A 21,972-nucleotide genomic window follows, 5' to 3' on the forward strand; every position below is an offset into this window, starting at 1 on the left:
ACTTTGCACGTAAAAAATCTGAGGTCAGGCCGGGCATGGTGCCACATGCCTGTAATCCCAGCACTTTGCGAGGCCGAGGCAGGCAGATCACCTGAGGTCAGGAGTTCAAGACCAGCCTGGCCAACATGGCAAAACCACGTCTCTACTAAAAGGACAAAAATTAGCCAGGCATGGTGGTAGGCTATCTACTCAGGAGGCTGAGTAGATATCCCATCTACTCAGGAGGCTGAAGCAGGAGAATTGCTTGAACCCTGGAGGTGGAGGTTGCAGTGAGCCGAGATCATGCCACCGCACTCTAGCCTGGGGGACAAGAGTGAGACACCATCTCCAAAAAAAAAAAAAAAATGTGGTCCACTGAAATTTGAGAATATCAAAGGCTGTGGTAAAATGACTGTAGATTTGTGCTGAAATACTAAGGACGATTCTAAGACTTACTTGAAAACCTTTGAGATAAATATTTTCAAAAACTTATTATGGAATTGATCTCATTCATTCTAAAACATCTGATAAGTGTCTATAGTGGGCCAAGTATGAGGTTAAGTTCTGGCAACGTAGGGATGTAAAGATGAATAAGGTATAAACCTTACCCTTGAGGATAATATAATCTGGTGAATAACTTGAGTTTATATAGCAGTTTGCAGTTTATAAATCAATTTTACCAATGGTGAACTCTTGGCACTTACTAATATACTATTCACAGTTTTAACTACTCCCAAGGGACCCCAGTGATCCATGATATGTATAATTTACTCATTTGCTTAAGTACAAATTTGAATCACATGCACTGTGAGACTGTGTGGATGATGTTGTTGCTTTGGGTGGCGAAATAGCCAAGCTAACACTTAGAGATCTCAAAGTAGTAGCCTTGTACATATTGTGTATGAATTTATAACCAGCTTCTTCAGCCATTTGAATTTAGTGGAATACAAACTTAGAATGGGTTTATTTTTCTCATATCATTGCCTTTAACAGTGCTCCTTCAGATCTCGCTTCTCACTTTGATATTTCGGGCAGATTACATAGTTTTCAGACACTTTCTGTTGTTAAAAGTTCAGTGTAGTCCAATTTAAGATTTCAGTTTCATTTCTTCCAATCCCCAAGCTCAGGTTTGACTCTGCCAAAGAACTTGAAGTGAGAGAGAGAGAGGACCTGGCCTTCTATTACCCGTCTCCTCTCTTCCTTTTTGGTTCTAGCTTATTCAATATGCTGTGAGGGGTAGAAGAAGAAAAGGGACGATGTGTTTTACTTTCCTAGCTACTGCCCCTTCTTACTAAAGAAAAAAGAACTGGAATGTTTCTGTGGACTTGCTTTGCTGTTGTTTTTGTCACTGTGGCTAGGACATAACTGACCAGCCATCAACACTCACTAGGGCAGGCATCCAAGGGCTGGCTCTCTCATGGGGTGCAGGTGGACGTTTTCTGGGGCAGTCCTCACTGAATAGTTCTTTGATGTAAGTGATCAGCTTTGGTTTGCCCTCCTCCAAACCCTTTCAGCTCCATCCCTGGTGATTCACCTCCACAGTCTCTTAATGTCAGGTGAGGTACCACCAGGGAGGCTGAAGCCTGTTTATTGATTCCATATCCTACTATGATGGGCTGTTTTACTGCTGCCCTCTTTCTGCCTCATTGACTTTTTTTTCAATTCTCTTGTGGTCTATTTGGGTCTCATTTCTCCCTGCTCAAATGGGCATGGAAGACTGACTAGCTGGTCTGCCACATAAGAGGTGTTCAATTAGAAAATGAGATGTTGGTCTACCCCTCTTACTGCACCTTCAGTCTCTATGACAGATTCTCTTAGAACCCTCTATAACTGGGAATTTGGAAGAAACAACTTGTCCTCTCCTCAGTGGGGATGGTAGGGAAAGTTCTATTAACTGCAATCATTGGTTGTATCCTGCCAACTCCACTGTCTCTGATCCACCTCCCTCCCCACAATATTGGCTTATGTAGAGAGGAGTAGGAACCAGGTAGAAGTGATTAAAAGACCTAGCCCCAGTCTCTTGTGGAAGACTTTCTTTATCCTTAGATTTGGATCCTACTTACTGATTTTGAGTTGGTAGGAAAAGTATTGCTCAACAGCCCATTACATTTTGTGCTATGCATGTAGTCACATTAATTTACTGGGGAGTTGACAAAGAGTTAGGAAACATTTTTCCTGAATATTTAGGGCTGTGTTTCTTAAGATATGGTTTACAGAACACTATATCTGAATCCACTGGGGAACTTAGGGGAAAACATACTAATTCCTGGGTCCCATATCTAGATATTTGGACTCTTGAGGTTTGGGAAAGAGTCAGGAATCAAAATTTTGAACAAACACTTCAGGTTTTACTTGTGCATGCTGAAGTTGGGCAACCACTTGTCTTAAGTCCACCGTGCATTATCTTAGGCCCTCCCAACACCTCTGTGAAGTAGGTAGGAATAGTATTATCTTCATTTTACTGATGAGAAAATTGAGATTCAAAAGAGAACCATGGCTTGCTAAATGGTAGAATAATATACCACTCAAAACTAATGATAATGAATATCAACCTGCTTCATTACTCTGGCACTGGCTATAATTTTCAGCAAAGAGAAAGTATCACTTAATTCATTTATGTTTTTTCAGATTACCAAAGTAATGTATATTTATTTTGGGAAATCCATAAAAGCACAAAAATTAACTAAGCAATATAATCCCAACATTCAGGTGTAATAATTTGTTTCTTCATGTTATACCTGTTTTTATAAATTAAAATCAAATCATATGTTAATATTCTTTAGTAACCTGCTTCCTAAAATTGACGTATTGTAAATTTCACCATCCATTAGATATGTTCTTTAGCATTATTTTCAATGACAATGTAATGTTCTACTTTATGGGTATGCAAATCTATTTAACCAATCTCCTGTTGATGGATAGTTTGATTATTTCAACTTTTTACTATTAGAAAAAAAGACATTTTAAAAGTTAGGTACTTAAGGGTGAGGGGGAATATATTTCAGCTGTCTGTAGATAATGAAGCCAATTTTTAAAGGTTATTTATCAAAAGTGTTCAGGAACTGATGATGTGGAACATTTCCATGGTCACTAAAAAGATTGTGTTTTCTTTCTTAACAGGAACAAGACCATTTTGTTTTACTTTAACCTGTTACGCTGTACCAGTCCCTCCGTGTTGCTAAACCTACAGTGCCCTACCACACAGGTAAGGCAAAAGGTGCCTCACTGGTGGTGTCAGCCATTCTGAACATTCTTGGATAAAAGAATTCAGAAATTCCATTTGAGTTCTCTGTGTGTGTGCATGGGCGGGGGGTCAATTATGAATTTCTAGAAGATGGGAAGACATAAGTGTGAGCTTATATTTGTTTATATATAATCAAAACTAAGCAGAAATTAATCATTTTAGGATCACTTAGGAAGCTTAATGATTGTCTTGTCCAACCACTTACTTTTATAAACATTTGCAGCCCAGAGAAATGGAGTTTTTATCAAGATCAACATTGTATTAGGAAAAGTAAAGCTAGCTACTATAACTAATGAATCCAAGTTTTTCAGTGACTTCACACAATAACATTTATTTTTTGACCATATAACAATACAAGGCAGGTGTTTGTGGTCAGTAGGTACTCTCCTCTGGGCTCCTTCCATCTTAAGGGTGGTTTAAGCACTTAAGGGTGGCTCTGCTATTCCTTAAATCCTCCCCATCATCTGCATCCAGCAATGAAAAGGACACAGTAAGGATGAATAAAACACTCCTGCTCCTAAAAGCCTTGGATAAGAAGTTTCACACATTGCATTTCCACTCATATGCCACAAACACAAACTGGTTATAAGTGGTCACATCCCTCAAAGACCTAAAGACAGAAATACCATTTGACCCAGCAATCCCATTACTGGGTATATACCCAAGGGAATATAAATCATCCTACTAAAAAGATGCATGCACATGTGTGTTCACTGCAGCACTATTCACAATAGCAAAATCATGGAATCAGCCTAAATGCCCATCAGTTATAGATTGGATAAAGAAAATGTGGTACATATACACCATGGAATACTATGCAGCCATTAAAAAAGAGCAAGGTCACATCCCTTGCAAAGACATGCATGGAGCTGGAGGTCATTATCCTTAGAAAACTAAAACAGGAACAGAAAATCAAATGCCACACATTCTCACTTATAAGTGAGAGCTAAATGATGAGAACATATGGACACAAAGAGGGGAACAACAGACATGGGAGCCTATCAGAAGATGAAGGGTGGGAGGAGAAAGAAGGTCAGGAAAAACAACTAATGGATACTAAGCTTAATACCTGGGTAATAAAATAATCTGTTCAACAAAACTCTATGACACAAGTTTACCTATGTAACAAACCTGCACGTGTACCTCTGAACTTAAAATAAAAGTTTTTAAAAAAGAAATTTACGTTTCTAATCCCACAAACAAAAAAAAATAGGTCACACCCAGATTCAAGGAGGAAGGAATTGAGCAATATAGCTATGAGCTGAGCTGCCTTTTCTATACCATGGAACAAATGGAACAAGAGACACAAACCTCAATAAATACTTTAGTGTATACCTCTCTGGCCTCCAGAACACTCTTCTTCTTCCCAAAGGAGAACCCAGAGTCCCATGTAGCACTGCCTTTAACTCAAAGTCCAGAATCTACAGATGATGTATCGTTTTCTTTATCAAGTCTTGACACTACATGTACAATAGGTAACAAAGACAGAAAAATTAGAATTATAAACTCCCATTTAGAAAAGAAGGAGTGATAAATACACAGCAGTTTCTGGATTGTGGCAATGGATAACAGTCTTTTTTTCCACCTGGATTGTGTTCTCTGAGAAGAATATTCCCTGTCCATTCCTTCCTATAGCCCTTTGTTTGGCCATCTGGGAGGCGATTTTCTGTCCTTTAGACTCCAGGCCACACCATTGCTGAGTACTGGGAAGTATACTGTCTTGAGGCCCATATTGCTTTGAAGCTCACTTTCAGGTGTGTGAGTTTCATATCACAAATATTATTTTAACAGTGAAAGGCTTCTTAAGGCTACCTCATGATTTTTTTTTAGCATTACAGTTACCTTGAAAACTTAGTAGACTTCTGATTTTTTGCTGCTTCTTGGTTCCATGTGCCGGTAACTATACCCAAAGCTGATCCCTAGGATTAGTTTGTAAATCTGCTTTATTTCTTTGCTTCCTAATCTCCCTCAAAGACTTTTGAAATCTTACTTCTGCTGAGACTAAAGCGCACTTGGGATGTTGGTATCTTAGTTCTGTGACCACTTCTACCCAGTTCCCCCAGGGCAAACCCTTGACCTTTCCAGTATTAATAATTGCTACCCTTTGTAATCTCAATTTCTCTGATCATCTCAATTCCTCTGACATTGCAACTCCAATAATTCTTTTGCCTTACTGGGACCTACAAACCACTGATCTTAACCCATCCAAAGTATCGCTCAGCTCCCTCATATTTGCATCTCCTACCTTACCTGACTTAGATTCCACAGTCTCTCAGTGAAATCACTCCCGTATACACATTCTTAATTCCATTGTCCCCTTTCACTTAGTTGTTAGTCCCTGGCAAAACCTGACTATAAAGATAGCTTTCAGCCTGCTCCATGCCTGAATCCAGGCAGCTGTGTGTTCTTGGAGAAAAACATACAACAGTCATTTAAATTCAGGACCTAACTTCAAGTGGGCCATTAATGCTGTCTCAACCATTCTACAGACCCTTGTCCATTCTATAGCTTACTGCCTTAGAAAACAATTTCACACCTTTTCTTCTCACCTGGAACCTCCAAGATGTCTTTCCCAATCTCCATGCCAGCCTCTGACTTTGTTTCCTGTCTCACTGAGCAAGTAGAAGCATTCAGAAGACAACTTTTAAAATTTCCCTCTCTGACATCCATTTGCCTACCTGTCTTCATCTATGTCATATACTCATTCTGCCTTCCTTCTAGTTCCCCGTGGGTGAACTGGTTGTGCTTCTAAGACCAGCCCGTCCATTTGTGCATTAAATCTCATCCTCTTGCATAATTAAGCACATCACTTCAGAAATGTTGTTTTTTTATTATCATTTTTTCCTTCTCTACTAAATTGTCTCCATCAATATACAAAGTATATGGCTTGATCATTAATCCTCTTCAAGTATTTCTGCAAATGTTACCTTCTTAGTGAGGCTTCCTCGACTACTTACTCAAAACTATAATTCCACCCAGCCATTCCTCTCTGTCTCTAGTATCCTTTCTATCCTTATTTACTTAACATCTTATACCATCTTATTCATTACCACTTATTACCATCTGACAGCAAACATTTTACTCATTTGTTATTTGTTTCCTGTCTCCCCCTAGTAGAAAACAAATTGCTTAAGGGCAAGAATTTTTATCTGGTTTGTTCACTACGGTTATTTCTTTCATCTTAAAAAATTTTCCCCTTGATCCCACATCCCCCTCCAGCTACTGGTCCATATCTCTGTGCCTCTTTTTTTTTTTTTTTTTCAAAACTCCTCAAAAGAATAGTCCACATTTATCTATCTAAATCCTTTCCTCTCACTCTCATTGAAGCTTTTATCCCTACTTCAATTTCCCCTAAACAATACCATCAACCTCAACATTATTAAGCTAATGGTTAGTATTAAATCCACATTTACTTGATCTAACAATAGTATTTAATCAATCCCTCCTCCTTAAAATACATTTTTCACCTGGTTTCCAGGGCACAACATTCTTCTATATTTCTTCCCAACTCTCTGGCTACTCCCTATCAAAGTACTCCCTACTTTGATGAGTTATATTAATCTTTCCAACATCTTTTAAACACTGCATTTCCCTCCCACAAGAAGCTTAGTCCTTTTCTAAGTCTGTATTTACTTCTTTGATGATCTCACCTAGTCTCATAGGTTTAACACCATCTACTTGCTGACCCCTCAAATTTACATCTCCAAATAAATCTGCTCCCTGAGCTCCAGACCTTTCTATCCAACCACCCGTGCAATATTTCTACATGGATATTTGGTTGGCATCTCAAATTTACCACGTCCACAACTGAATTCCTAATCTCTGACTTTATCCCTAAAATTTTTCCCCACCCCAACGTCTTCCCTGTCTCAATTAATGCCAGCTCCAAATACCTTGATTTCTACCTTATCCTTGATTTCCCTCTCTCTCATACCCATGTTTGAGCTCTCCTTAGGTCTCCCTCCAAAATGTACCCTGAGCCAAACTATTTCTCACCACCTTTTCTCTAGTTCAAGGAGCCGTCATCTCTTTTTTAGATTAGTTCAAGGATCTCCTGACTGATCTTTCTGTTTCTGTCCTTGTTCCCTTACCCTTTGCAGTCTCTTTTCCACCCAGTAGCCAGTGTGGTCCTATTAAATATAAGTCTGATTATGTCTCTTCTTTGCTTAAATGCCCCAATAGCTTCCCAAGTTACTCATATGAAAAGCCAAAGTCCTAACAATGGCCTGTAAGATCCTTCACTGTCCAACGCACTCTCTGACCACACATCCTATCCTACTCCCTTTGCTCATTGTACTTGGGTCATACTGGCCATTTGTTGTATTAATACTTGAAAGGATTCAGGAACTCTCCTGCCTCAGAGACTTAGACTTTGCTGTTCTTCTTACGTAGAGAATTATTTCTCCAGATGACTGTATGTCTTGATCATTCATCCTGTTCAAGAATTTCTGCAAATGTTACCTTCTTAGTGAGGCTTCTTTGACTACCTCTTTAAAATTAGAATCCCACCCAGCCACTCCTTTCTCTCTGTGTAGCCTCCTTTACAGCCTTATTTATTTATCATCTTATACCATCTTACTTACTACTGTTTATTACCATCTTATGACGAACATTTTACTTATTTATTGTTATCTGTCTCCCCCTACTGGAAGACAAATTGCTTGAGAGCAAGGCTTTTTATGTGTTGTTCACTACTACTTCTGTCCTTAGTGCCTGGAATAGGCACAGAATGGGGGATCAGTAAATATTTATTAAATGAATAAACAAATGACTGAACAAATGAAAGAATGAGTATCTTCCTAATTCTAGTTAAGAATTTTTCCACTATAATCTACAAATCTATCATTCCTATGATAAAACACAATATACTTGCATATTATGCTTTTTTGTTGTTTCATAAATGAGTTACTAGATCATCTTTTCTTCATAACAAATGTAGTGTTTTAACCTTCAATGTAATTCACTCTCCCAACCACCAAATTCCAATTTGTAATTGAGTGTTAAGACTATCCAAATTAAAGATAAAAATAGTAATACCGAACTTGATGCAAAGTGCCCTTTGTGGTGCACAGAGAATCAGAACTGAGTCAGAATTAGCTCATTATTAGCTGAGTCATTATTAGCTGCTAATAATGCAGACTTGCATTTAGTCTTCCAGACAGTGGTGCATATACTGATCTGAGCCATATTTTTATGCACTATGTTTTTGTTAACTGCCAGCATGGTCCAGACATGTGTCACGAGTAGTTAAAGGACAGACTGTGATCAATTAGAACATCCAACCTCAATGTGACCTTCATTTTGACTAATTATATGTTGATTACTACTAATCAGCACCCTATTTGAAGTGAACAAATTGGTCTGATGGAGAAAGTAAAGTGCAGTTGTGTTGTTTTTTAACAGCTCATTTGTGTCTAGAATGAGATTTGATGTGATTCTCCTTAACAAACCACGTTTTACCATTTTAATTACTTTCTTTTATGTGTTGCAAACACAGTACTTTTCTATGTGTAGTATACATTGTTTGTGTGTGTGCTTTGTAAATACAGAATCATCATGGTCTCAATTCAGACGTACCTAGCATCATTTAAAGCCTGTGAAAGCATTAGTGCTTTCAGTACTCACTTTTATAAATCCATTTAAGTGTATTCAATAGAAGTAGTTCAGTTGTCTTTCAATGTTATATCAGTCAATTGTTGAAGTCTAAATGTCTGTAAAGTATCTCATAATATGTTAAAGGTTTATTCAGCTTGGCTCCAATCAGAGTGAACTTTTGACATTTGCATTGATAATCATCTTAACCTTCTTCTAAAATATGTGGATGTGTTACATGCTGTGAATGTCCCTAAATTGTTCTTCAGCTTTCTTAGAAATATACCTATGAAAGGGTATTCAATTAGGAAAAGAGGAAATCAAATTGTCCCTGTTTGCAGATGACATGATTGTATATTTAGAAAATCCCATCATCTCAGCCCAAAATCTCCTTCAGCTGATAAGCAACTTTGGCAAAATCTCAGGAAACAAATCAATGTGCAAGAATCACAAGCATTCCTATACACCAATAACACACAAACAGAGAGCCAAATCATTAGTGAACTCCCATTTACAATTGCTTCAAAGAGAATAAAATATCTAGGAATCCAGCTTACAAGGAATGTGAAGGAACTCTTCAAGGAGAATTACACACCACTGCTCAACAAAATAAAAGAGGACACAAACAAATGGAAGAACATTCCATGCTCATGGATAGGAAGAATCAATATCGTGAAAATGGCCATACTGCCCAAGGAAATTTATAGATTCAATGCCATCCCCATCAAGCTACCAATTACTTTCTTCACAGAATTGGAAAAAACTACTATGAAGTTCATATGGAACCAAAAAAGAGCCTGCATTGCCAAGACAATCCTAAGGAAAAAGAACAAAACTGGAGGCATCACACTACCTGACTTCAAACTATATTACAAGGCTACAGTAACCAAAACAGCATGGTACTGCTATTAAAACAGAGATATAGACCAATGGGACAGAATAGAGCCCTCAGAAATAATACCACACATCTACAACCATCTGATCTTTGACAAACCTGACAAAAACAAGAAATGGGGAAAGGATTCCCTATTTAATAAATGGTTCTGGGAAAACTGGCTAGTCATATGTAGAAAGCTGAAACTGGATCCCTTCCTTACACATTATACAAAAATTAATTCAAGATGGATTAAAGACTTAAATGTTAGACCTAAAACCATAAAAACCCTAGAAGAAAACCTATGCAATATCATTCAGGACATATGCATGGGCAAGGACTTCATGTCAAAAACACCAAAAGCAACGGCAACAAAAGCCAAAAATAAGAAATGGAATCTAATCAAACTAAAGAGCTTCTGCACAGCAAAAGAAACTACCATCAGAGTGAACAGGCATCCTACAGAAAGTGAGAACATTTTTGCAATCTACCCATCTGACAAAGGGCTAATATCCAGAATCTGCAAAGAACTTAAACAAATTTACAAGAAAAAAATCAAACAACCCCATCAAAAAGTGGGCGAAGGATATGAACAGCCACTTCTCAAAAGAAGACATTTATGCAACCAACAGACACATGAGAAAATGCTCATCACTGGCCATCAGAGAAATGAAAATCAAAAACCACAATGAGATACCATCTCACACCAGTTAGAATGGCAATCATTAAAAAGTCAGGAAACAACAGGTGATGGAGAGGATGTGGAGAAATAGGAACACTTTTACACTGTTGGTGGGACTCTAAACTAGTTCAACCATTGTAGAAGACAGTGTGGTGATTCCTCAAGGGTCTAGAACTAGTAATACCATTTGACCCAGCCATCCCATTACTGGATATATACCCAAAAGATTGTAAATCATGCCGCCATAAAGACACATGCACACATATGTTTATTGTGGCACTATTCACAATAGCAAAGACTTGGAACCGACCCAAATGTCCATCAATGATAGACTGGATTAAGTAAACGTGGCACATATACACTATGGAATACTATGCAGCCATAAAAAAGGATGAGTTCATGTCCCTTGTAGCGACATGGATGAAGCTGGAAACCATCATTCTGAGCAAACTATTGCAAGGATAGAAAACCAAACACCACATGTTCTCACTCATAGGTGGGAATTAAACAATGAGAACACCTGGACACAGGGTGGGAAACACCACACACCAGGGCCTGTCATGGGGTCCGAGGAAGGGAGAGGGATAGCATTAGGAGACATACCTAATGTAAATGACGAGTTAATGGGTGCAGCACACCAACATGGCACATATATACACATGTAACAAACCTGCATGTTGTGCACATGTACCCTAGAACTTAAAGTATATAAAAAAAAGAAATATACCTATGAAGTCACTAGTATTTTCTCTAAAGGTACATGAATATGCATATGTCATTGTGTGTGTGCATGCACATGTGTGGATGAGAGATGAAGAAAGAGGAAATACATGTGGAGGTGTGGGTGTGGAGATAAGTTGTTTGCCCTGCCAAAATTTCTAGAAGGAATTGAATTGCTGTTGCTTCAAGAAAATATTAACTGAGATTTGAGGCATATGCATTTCATTATTCTCCTGCTAACTTAGTTGTAGGGTCCACACCAAATGGCTTTGTGTACAGCAGGTACATAACCCAAAAGATGGAAAGGAGATGTCAGCTAAGCAGCATTGTTTTTACCTAACTGCCAATGGATTGAGCTACAGGTTGGCCAATGAGAATAAATACCAGAGTAGGGAGATGAAGCAAGTCAGGGCTGAGAAAGATTTCAGAAGGAGGAACTGAAGGTGATGGAGAGACTTGAAAGGGTTAGCTGCAGTTCACATGGCTTCATCTGACCTTTGTTTTTTATTGTAAAAAAAAAAAAAAAGCAAAACCAATAGAGTGTATCTCCTCTGATTCCGCCTTCCCTCTGTGGAGTTACTGATTAGATTTCCGCACTCTATGGTGGTTTTGTGAACTAGCACGGTGATCTGGCTTGGCACTGATAGGTCCCCAAAGTTTATTAATGTAAAAAAATTGCAAAGATGACCTCTCTGCCCACATCTAGATGTTATTGGTAAAAGACCATAATGATGATTGATTGTGTCAAATAGCCTTGATTTGTTAGTTTCATATGGTGCTAAAACTCCAGTTACATTTGGAGAATTGTGTTTGAGAATTCACAGACATTAGTAATTATTAGTGGCATAAGTGTTCAATATTCAGAGAATTTAAAATCATCATTTCTTCATATTTAGGAAAGGAAGGAAGATTTTAACCCTGAATATGCATGCACTACACAGACAAGATTAATCTTAAATTACACTTTAAAATCATAAAATATTTTATTAAAAGTCCATCTCTGTCCTGTGGTAGTGGTCACACAACCACATGTCTGATAAAATGGCGTAGGACTACACACATACATAGGCACACACAAACAAGTGAATGTAAAACTGGTGAACTCTGAGTAAGGTTAGTGGCTTGTAACTGTCTTACTCTGCTTAGTGTTGCTGCAAAAGGAATACCTGAGACTGGGTAATGTGTAAAGAAAAGAGATTTGTTTGGCTTATGGTTCTGCAGACTGTACAAGAAACATGGAGCCAGCATTTGCCTCTGTTGAGGGCTTCAGCTTTCTGCTTTCCATTTGTACTAGAAGGCAAAGAGAAGCTGGCATGTGCAGAAATTACATGGTTAGTGAGGAAGCAAGAGAGAGGATGAGGGAGGTGCCAGGCTCTTTCTAACAACCAGCTCTTGAGGGAATTAATAGATTAAGAAGCTACTCATCATCACAAGAACAGGGAGGATCTGCCCTCATGAACCCCTCATGAACTGGGCAGATCCCTCCCTGAACTATAAGAACAGGGTGCTACTGCATCTGTGAACTCAGACACCTCCCATTAGGCCCCATCTCCAACACTGGGGATCAAATTTCAACATGAGGTATGTAGGGACAAATATCCAAACTATAGCAGTAACAATATTAATTTCCTGCTTATGATATTGTGTTATGGTTATGCAAGTTCTTACCACTGAGGGAAACAGAGTGAAAGGTATGTGAAATCCCTATTATTCCTCACAACTACATGTTGGTTTACAATTATCTCAAGATCAAAAGTTAAAAATAAGTCTATCACCGTATGGTATCTTGTTTTAACACAACATAACATCAATATCAAAGAGCAAAGAATAGAGATTGGTAACTAGTACATGAAATTTCATTTTTTACAATAAGACTAGAAAATTGATTTAGACCAGGTGCAGTGGCTTACACCTGTAATCCTAGCACTTTGGGAGGCTGAGATGGGTGGATCATTTGAGCTCAGGAGTTTGAGACCAGCCTGGGGAACATGGCAAAACCCCGATTCTACAAAAAATACAAAAATTAGCTGGTTATGGTGGTGTTTGCCTGTAGTCTCAGCTACTCAAAGGACTGAAGTGGGAGGACGCTTGAGCCCAGGAAGGTTGAGGCTGCAGTGAGCCATGATCATGCCACTGTCTCTAAAAAAAATTTTTAAAGAGAGAAAAAGAGAGAGAGAGCAAGAAAATTGATTTAGGTTTCTCAGCTGGAAAACAGTGCATTGCTTTTTGTTATGGTGGACAATTTAGAAGTCTAGCTTTATAGGCAGTTCCTGGGTTTGTTCAACTCAGTTCAGTTCTAATCACTTTGTTCATTCACAGATCTGTGTCTCCAAGTGCCCAGAAAAATTTTTAACCTATGTGGAAATGCAACTTTTGTACACAAAAGACAAAAGCCACTGGGAAGACTACCGTCAGTTCTGTAAGACCACTGCTAAGCCTGTGAAGGTACGTGTGTTTAGGCTTAAAGCTAGAGAAGAATTTAACTTTTTTTTTTCAATCTCAAGTGTAACGTGAGAATTTGTTACTGAACAGGCTCCCAAATCTTCTAGGAAATGATTAGACACAATTTCATTAAAACACAAATGCATGTGTACTGAGTATGCACACACATTTATAGCACATCATTTTGTAGATTTGGGGTGTCATGAAAGACTGTTATGTCTGGTTAATTAGCTTCTACTATTCCCCGACACCAACACATTCTCTACGTGGGTAGACTTTTACTCTAGAACTAGGAGTTAATGTTTTTTGCAGTCACCATTTCGTTAACGTGGTGATAAAGCCCCATAGCAACTTAGTAACAAGTAGAAATTTATTTCCAAGCCCAGTTTGATAAAAACTCATTTTAAAAACCCCAACCCTTACCTAGGTTTGAGATATGTAAGAGAATTCTAAATCATCACAATGTTAAATAATATGAATGGTTTCTAAATTAGAGAAGATGTTGTTTTTCCAGAAAAAAAAAAAAATAAAGAAATTAGAGACTCAGGATATGGCTAAGACAAAGATACACATCTCCAAAGGTGTGCCTTGTTTTCAGATGATCTGGTTTTATTATTGTTGGTTCAATTGAATTACAGTTAGGACAGTTAAGAATGTCAAGCAAGATTGTGTGGGTGATAATCTTACAATTAATATCATTAGTAGAAGTAATTTGGAATAAGGAGATTATTATGGAGTTTAATTTTTTAAAGGACATATTTAGATTGAGTATAATCATCATATGGCCTTTGAAATGTTAACATTCTTCCTTCTATTTTAGTCCCTCACACAACTTTTACTGGATGATGACTGTCCAACAGCGATTTTTCCAAGCAAACCTTGTAAGTGGCAATTATTTTACCTTAGAAACACAGAATCTACCAAAATGCTACTTAATTAAGTTACCATATTTCACAATTGATGAGATTGAGGCCAAGAATGGTCCTCTGACTGGCCTAAAGTCCCAGAGTTGATTAGCAGGAAAGTCAAAAGTAGAACTCATCTCTTGGCTCCAGCCAAGTACATTTTCGCTGGAATTCTGTGATTTTTTAAATTTTCCTTTATAAACATACAAGAAAAAGATTGAAAGTTGCAAGCTCAGTCGGATTGATCATTTGGTGCTTTGGAAGCACGCGTAAACACACACACAGATACGCTCATATACACCCACTCCTGATTTTAGCTGAAAACTTTGTTCAGAAATTGCCTGAGGAGTAGGGGGAGGACATATACTTGTTTTTATCACTTGAAACATTTATATATATTTGGAATTAGTCAATATTTTATTTGTTTAAAATTATAAACTTTATTTAAAGTAATACTCTGGACAAAATGAGGCCAGGCATAGGGGCTCATGCCTGTAATCCCAGCACTTTGGGAGGCCATGGTGGGAGGATTGCTTGAGTTTGAGACCAACCTCAGCAACATAGTGAAACCCTGTCTCTACAAAAATTTGAAAAATAAATTAGTGAGACACGGCAATGTGCACTTGTAGTCCCAGCTACTTGGGAGGTCAAGGCGGGAGAATCACTTGAGCCCAGGAGTTGAAGCCTGTAGTTAGCTATGATTGTACCACTGTACACACCCTTGGCAACAGAGTGAAACGCTGTCTCTAAAAAAATAAAAAGGAAACGAACAAAACGAAATAATCACTGAGTTTTCTTTCTCATGGATATAATCCTAATTACAAAAAAAGCTTTACATTAAACTGTCCATCACATTTAAAGTGTCAAAAAAAAGAAAAAGAAAAAAGAAAGAAATACTCTACTATCCAAGACCAAGAGAATACTTAAATTATAATGTATTCACTAAATGAAATATTTTATAATTATTAAATATAACTATTGGAATAACATGCATGTGTATGTTATAATGTTAAATAAAATTCAAACTGTTACAAGCCTTATAATGATAAACATGTATAAATTAAGACAAACAAATAAACAACAACAAAAAAACCTCTTCAAAGAAAAAGATTGGAAAGAAGTATACCAAAACATTAAGTAGTCGTTTTGGGACTGGCAAAACCGTGGGAAATTTCTCTCTTCTTTCTTTTTTCTATTTATTCACTTTTCTACAATGTATTTATTTCTCTTAAAATGGAAGAAGGGCATTAGTCATTAGTTTGAGTAGATAGTCAAATACCCACTGAAGTAGCTACCACCAAACATGTCTTACACACTTCCATCACTCTTTGCTGAGTCATAAAAGACCTTGAAGCAAAGATGTAGGTCCCATGGCAACAGCACTTACCAGGAAGCTCTTAGCAACAAATGTCCACACCCAAAATCAATGTTATAAATTTTTATGCAAAAGGATAAAAATAAATCATTAGTAACAAAAGATATAATAGGTATAAAAGTATAAGACATAGTCCCTGCCCTTACAAGTACAGTTTGGCTAAGTCACACAAGATAAAGTGTACACTGGGGATACAAAAATGAATAAGACGTAGTCCTTCATAGTCTAGTGAGAAAGACATTAAATGTTGCAATCAATTTGTGTTCCTCCTAATGTAAGATTAAATAGCACTCAATGGAATAGTATGCAGATAATAAAATTTGTTCATTAAAGAGTTCATAAAAGGAAATAAGTAAGATTAAAACAAAGAAGGGAAAATACTGCATGTCCTGTATGATTTTGACTCTCAAAAAATATTTATTGTAGAAGAAAGACTGGAAAGAAATTCCCCAAAATCTTAATATAGTTCACTGTAGGTGGAAGGACTATGTATAGTTCTATATTTTTTAAATATTTTTCCACTTTCCAAATATGTAATGAACATATTTAGTAATGAAAACTAACAGATTGGATGAGATTATCCAGAAAAAAATACATGAAACAAGGTCAAGGGAACCTCTAGATAGGAACACTCTATTTAAGAAGTAGAAAGGGAAAGAGTGCACAGAAATATGGGAGGACAGGAGAGAGAACCTGACCATGTAAGCCAAGAAAAGAGAGTTTGAATATGCCAAGGAGTATCTACCATGTCAAAGGCTCGAAAAAATTAACTCATTCCTCAGCAAATATTGACTTATTTCTACTGTGTGCCAAGACCTGTGCTAGGTAACAGGTCTAAGCAGGATGAAGACTAAAACATATCTGGAGGTTTTGACAATTCAGAGGTCACTGGGATCACTGGGAGGATAATTTCCACGAAGTAGTGGGGCCAAAACTATGATTAAACTGAGGGCATAGAAGCAGCTGGTAAAGGCTACTGTGTCAAATTTGCCACAGAAAGGAAGGGAAGAGAAGTAGAAAGGTGGGGTAGGTAAAGGAATCAGCCGTGTCCTAAGTGCAGCAGAAGCTAGAGGTGAGCAGACAAGAAAATTCCTTTTAAGCCAGGGAAGTCGGGAAAGGCTTTAAAGAGATCTGTTTCTTCTTTCCCCAGCTCAACTGCTTTAGTATTTTCAGGTTTAAACTACATATGAACCTATGCAAATCAGTGATGCTTCTTATAAGAAAAAATATATGAAAATGATCCATTTCTGATTTTCCTTACTTCTTCCTTTAAAATTGGGGTTTTAAAATATTTTTAGAAATAAATTTGTAAAGAGGCAAAGACTCTAATCAAAATAAGAACATAGAAGATTGAACAGTGATTTTACTTTTCTTAGAAATCATACTGGTCTACAAAGTGTAGGCCTCTTTTGATAGCTTCAGAATTTCCATTTTCAGCTCCACTAAAAAAACTGTTGTAAATGAAAAAGCTGGGAGACAAATTGTTAAGAATTCACAAACAAAAATTTAGTTATTTTAGTAGCCTAAAGTTTGAGTTGGTTCTTATTTCCCAAGGTATTATTCACTGATCCCCAATTTTCAAAGTTTTACTCAAGTAGTTCCTAATACATATTTTTAATAGTAAAACTAAACTCATCCAGTCATACAAGTTAATGTGGCCTTTCTACTAAAATGTGCTGCCATGAATTATACGCATCATTACTCTTTTAAAATCTTTGATGTGCATTTTATTTATGACTACTTGATGAATATACCATGTGTAAAATAATCAAGTTTAGAGTGTAGTTTCAGAGTGTGATCATATTTGCTTTCTAGTCTTAGGACCATTAGGAAATCGTATCATCAAGTAACAGGCAATGAGCTATCTATATTGAGAAATTTGCATGCCTAGCAAGCATTTGATTATATACAACAGGAAGCTTAAGAAAGGGAGGACATCATGAAAGAAGCAGAAAAATGATTACGATAATTTTAATTTATTTTTACAGTTCTCCAGAGATGTTTCCCTGACTTCTCTACCAAAAATGGCACTTTAACAATAGGAAGTCAGATCGTGTTTCAAGATGGAAATGGAGGGACAAGAAGTGTTATCGAACTCAGGGATGCTGCGAAGTATGTGTGTTTACATTCTGATTTTCAGTTTGATGCATTTTGTTATAGCACTCAAGACTAAAGCTCCTATCAGGTTAAGGGTTATAGTAAAAAGTCAATATATATATATATATGAAATATCTATATAAAAATATACATATACATAAATATATGTATATATGAAATATACATGTTACTGTGAATTAAAGAGCTTGATACATATTCATTAAGAAGAGCATGTAAGGGAGAACCCAGAATCATTTAGAAAGAATAATGATGCTTTATTCTGTCTCCCAGGCTGGAGACCAGTGGGTCCATATCTTGGCTCACTGCAACCTCCACCTTCTGGGTTCAAGCAATTCTCCTTCCCCAGTCTCCTGACTAGCTGGGATTTAAAAAAAAAAAAGAAAAGAAAAGAAAGAAAGAATAATGATGCTTTTCAAAATGGTTAAATCTTTCATTATCAACAGGTATTGAAGTGTGACATAAAGAAGTGTATCGGTGGCATATCAAATTTCTATGTATTAAGTATATTGCAGTAAATTCCCCACATCCCTCAGCTCTACACACATGGTGCTCCATGTTACTGGAAAATATATTTCCCTGTGTGCACGTATACACATATGTGCACAAACATAAATGTACACAGTATATCACTGCTTTGCTCAGTTGTTGAATTATAGATAAAAAATAAAGATATTCTAAAAATTTATCTTAAAAGACTTTAGCAGTATAATTAGTATAGTTAGTTCCTGCAGATTTAGAATATAATAGCAGCATGCGCGATTTTCAGAAATATAAATTGGTGTAAAAGAAATCTCAAAATAATAATACAAATACGATTCCATTGATATAAAAGTCAAAAACAAGCAGAGTTAAATTTATCTCCCTGTGATGCATATATAATTAGTAAAATGAAAAAGAAAACTTAGGAAATTATTATCACAAAAAGAATAGTGGTTACTTAGAGGAAGGGAGAGGTTTTGCAATTGGGGCACATGAAGAAGGGGTTGACAATGTTGTAGTTACATAAATGTGTTCACTTTGATAATTCATCAAATTGGACACTGATGATTGTGAAATTTCTAGTATGTGTTCCATCACGCCTTACTGTCAGGATTAGGAAGGGGAATTAAGGATGATGTTCATTCTTGACTATGGGTTTTTCAAGTTAAAAGCTAATCTTATCATTTAAGTTCATTTCTTACAGTGAGGTTTCTGCAATACTGAGGGAATGTTGCATACAGTGGAAAAGGATTTGTTCACCATTCTTGAAAACCATGTTCTCTCTGTGTGCAGCTATAGCTACCTTTGCAGGTTTACTGAAGTGACATTTTATGTATTATTGTGGCTAGGAAAAGAGTCACTACTGATAGATGGTTTCTGAAAACATGCTTTCAACAGCACCTTGTAGAATCCCTTTTATCATAAAAAGAACATTTCTGTTTAGTGGTCATCAAAAAATAATTGATTTTTTTTCCTTCTTTCAATGCAGTGGTATCAATAAACTTCTTGATGCAAAGTCACTTGGATTGAAAGTGTTTGAAGACTATGCAACAACTTGGTATTGGATTCTCATGTAAGTGATGAAAACACATAGATGTTTCTTCTGCAGTCCCATTCTGATTTTATCTTTGTAGAACTCTTTCTTCAAATTTTCTATTTTTATTCATGAATAAAATAAATGTATTGGTGGCATAACAAATTTCACTCAGATGTCAGTTCCTGCCATTTTATTTTTCAGATGAGGTGAGACAGGGAAAATATATTTGGAAATATGCCCAGTGTCAGCAGAATGTAAATTTTAATTGTATTCACTAAAGTACTAATAAAAGTACTGATGAACATGTACTTCAAGTCACATGGAGCAATATCTGCAGGACTTCCGTATCTGTAATATTCATGTGCTTCTCATCACATGCTACTGTGGATGCAGGATGGTTTCTCAGATTCTTTTTTCTAATTTGTCCCTCCCTTGACTTCAAAAGGGTAGTTCCTATTTTTAACACATCCCTTTCACATAATGATTGGTATTCATCATAACCAGAAGTCATTGTAGTTATGAGAAGCTACATAGCTACATATGTGATACATAAATATAGATGTACAGACAACAAGGAGGGGGAGATGTAACATTTTCAGGCATAAGAGTTGCATTCCTAGAAAAGTTAAGGAAATGTAGTCACTGCACTGGCATGGGTAAATGTGTGACCCATTTAAGACTGTCATTACTGTCTGGCTCTTTTGTCATCCTCTAGTGCTTAAAAGCTTCCATGGTTCCCTAATGGTCAAAGACTAAAATTAAAACTTTTCCAGTTACTTCTAAGGCCCTTTAAAACCTAGCCCAACTTAGTTTCTCAGATTCATCTCCACCCATGTTTCTTGGTTAACACTATAATCTAAATATATCAAATAACATGCCCATCCCTAGACTATCAAATCCTGTAAATTTCCACATTCTGTTTCCTTTCCTGGTATTGAGTCCTGGGCAACTGCACCTCATTTTTAAAAATCAGCTTTAGTATCATTTATAACCTTTATTATCTTCCCCAGATGTAATTACTTACTTCTTCCTATGTGTTCCTCATATCCATCGTTGTGTGTACGTGTGTGTTTACACACCTATAAATACACATACTCATCTTCCATATAGCACCTACCATTCTGTGTTTTATTTACCTTGCCCTTTCCCTCTGATAAAGTATGAACTTACAATGGTAACTATGTCTAACTCATCTTTGTATTCCTAACTTCTATATGAGTCCTTGAACGTATAGTAGACGCACAAAAAAAAATGTGGTTCAGGAAACAGTAATAAAAACACTAGTGGAGCAAGATAGATGCATGTAACTATATGATGCATAATAAAGTCTAAGTTGTATTTTGTGTGAGATACTAGTGTGTGGTGTTTAGAGCTGTAAAATTAGATCTTATTATGAGACTTTACTCATTTTGATGCTTTGTCCTAAACAATTACAGTAATTAATTTTAGTATGCTAGGATCTATCTCCAGCTTAGATTGCAGTCTATTCTTGACAGTATTTAAATTGATTCCCCTATTGTCAGACCCAAATGTCACTAGATAATTTACATGCTTCTTCTTCATTTGGCTTTTTCATACCTACCTGAACAAGTGTACATTATGATAGATTATCTTGCCTACCTCACCCCCAAAACACACACTGAAACCCTGTCTACCCAGGCACTATTCATAAGAGTAAAACATGAACATCTCCCTTTATTTTCAATTCTTCTGCTCTTGCTTATTTTTATAAATATAAATCTAAAGTATTGATATACTTGTATCTAGTGTATTTGGTTATAATTTTTATGTACAAATTTAAAACACATAGAATAAACAGCTTTATTTTTTGTTTTGTTTCCTCTGACATTTCTGAATACTTCCTTTGGGCTATGCCATGGAATAATCTTTCAACCATATTGAATGTTTAAGCATTAAAGTATCCATGATTTTAAGAGGGAATGACTTCTAAAGTTAAAAGCATAGGCTTTGCAAGACCTTGATACTTCAATACTGTGTTGCCATCTATCCAGTAACAGTAATTATTGAGATTTTTTTATAATAAAAAGATAACACTTGAGACAATAACCTAATAAATATACCATGCTCTGTCTGTTGCTATGTTTGGAAACTTACAGATAGCACCAGACATATCAATTCTTAATAGAAGAGTCAGCCAACTTTCTGATCTTAATGAATTCTCTTTGAGGAAATTACATCAGAAGACTCCAATGTGACCTTAATGTGGGTATATGGGAGGAAAAGAAGCTTCTCTAGTAGTTCAGTCAAGCTCTAAGAAGAAATTAAAACTGACGGAAAATAGTCATGTTGCTAATTGCTTGATAAAGTCACATCTCCCTGGAGACGCAGAAGCCTTATCACGGTTCCAAATAAGGGCCCACAGATCACTGGGGACCTGGAATAGATGTCTGCATGATGTAAGGCATCACAAACTCCTAGAGATAATTAGACCATAGTGATAATGACTACAGCATCATGGGCTCCGGGGATGGCCAGTTATTTTTCTTATCTTTCTGCCCCAAAAT

The 21,972-nt window shown here is 36.7% G+C and overlaps 1 protein-coding gene across 10 annotated transcripts in view; it reads left to right on the forward strand.

Annotated features, from left to right (window-relative positions):
- Window positions 1-21,972, forward strand: part of SLC44A5 (solute carrier family 44 member 5) — a 418,500-nt gene that overhangs the window by 363,999 nt on the left and 32,529 nt on the right. For all 10 annotated transcript variants that reach the window (XM_065520064.2, XM_074003606.1, XM_074003630.1 and 7 more), the window contains 5 exons: window positions 3,100-3,184; window positions 13,411-13,536; window positions 14,354-14,414; window positions 17,802-17,925; window positions 19,400-19,483. In XM_065520064.2, coding sequence (XP_065376136.1) covers window positions 3,100-3,184; window positions 13,411-13,536; window positions 14,354-14,414; window positions 17,802-17,925; window positions 19,400-19,483 — 480 coding nt within the window. The remainder of the gene's footprint in view (window positions 1-3,099; window positions 3,185-13,410; window positions 13,537-14,353; window positions 14,415-17,801; window positions 17,926-19,399; window positions 19,484-21,972) is intronic.

This window comes from Macaca fascicularis, chromosome 1, assembly GCF_037993035.2.
Source record: "Macaca fascicularis isolate 582-1 chromosome 1, T2T-MFA8v1.1".
NCBI lineage: Eukaryota > Metazoa > Chordata > Mammalia > Primates > Cercopithecidae > Macaca > Macaca fascicularis.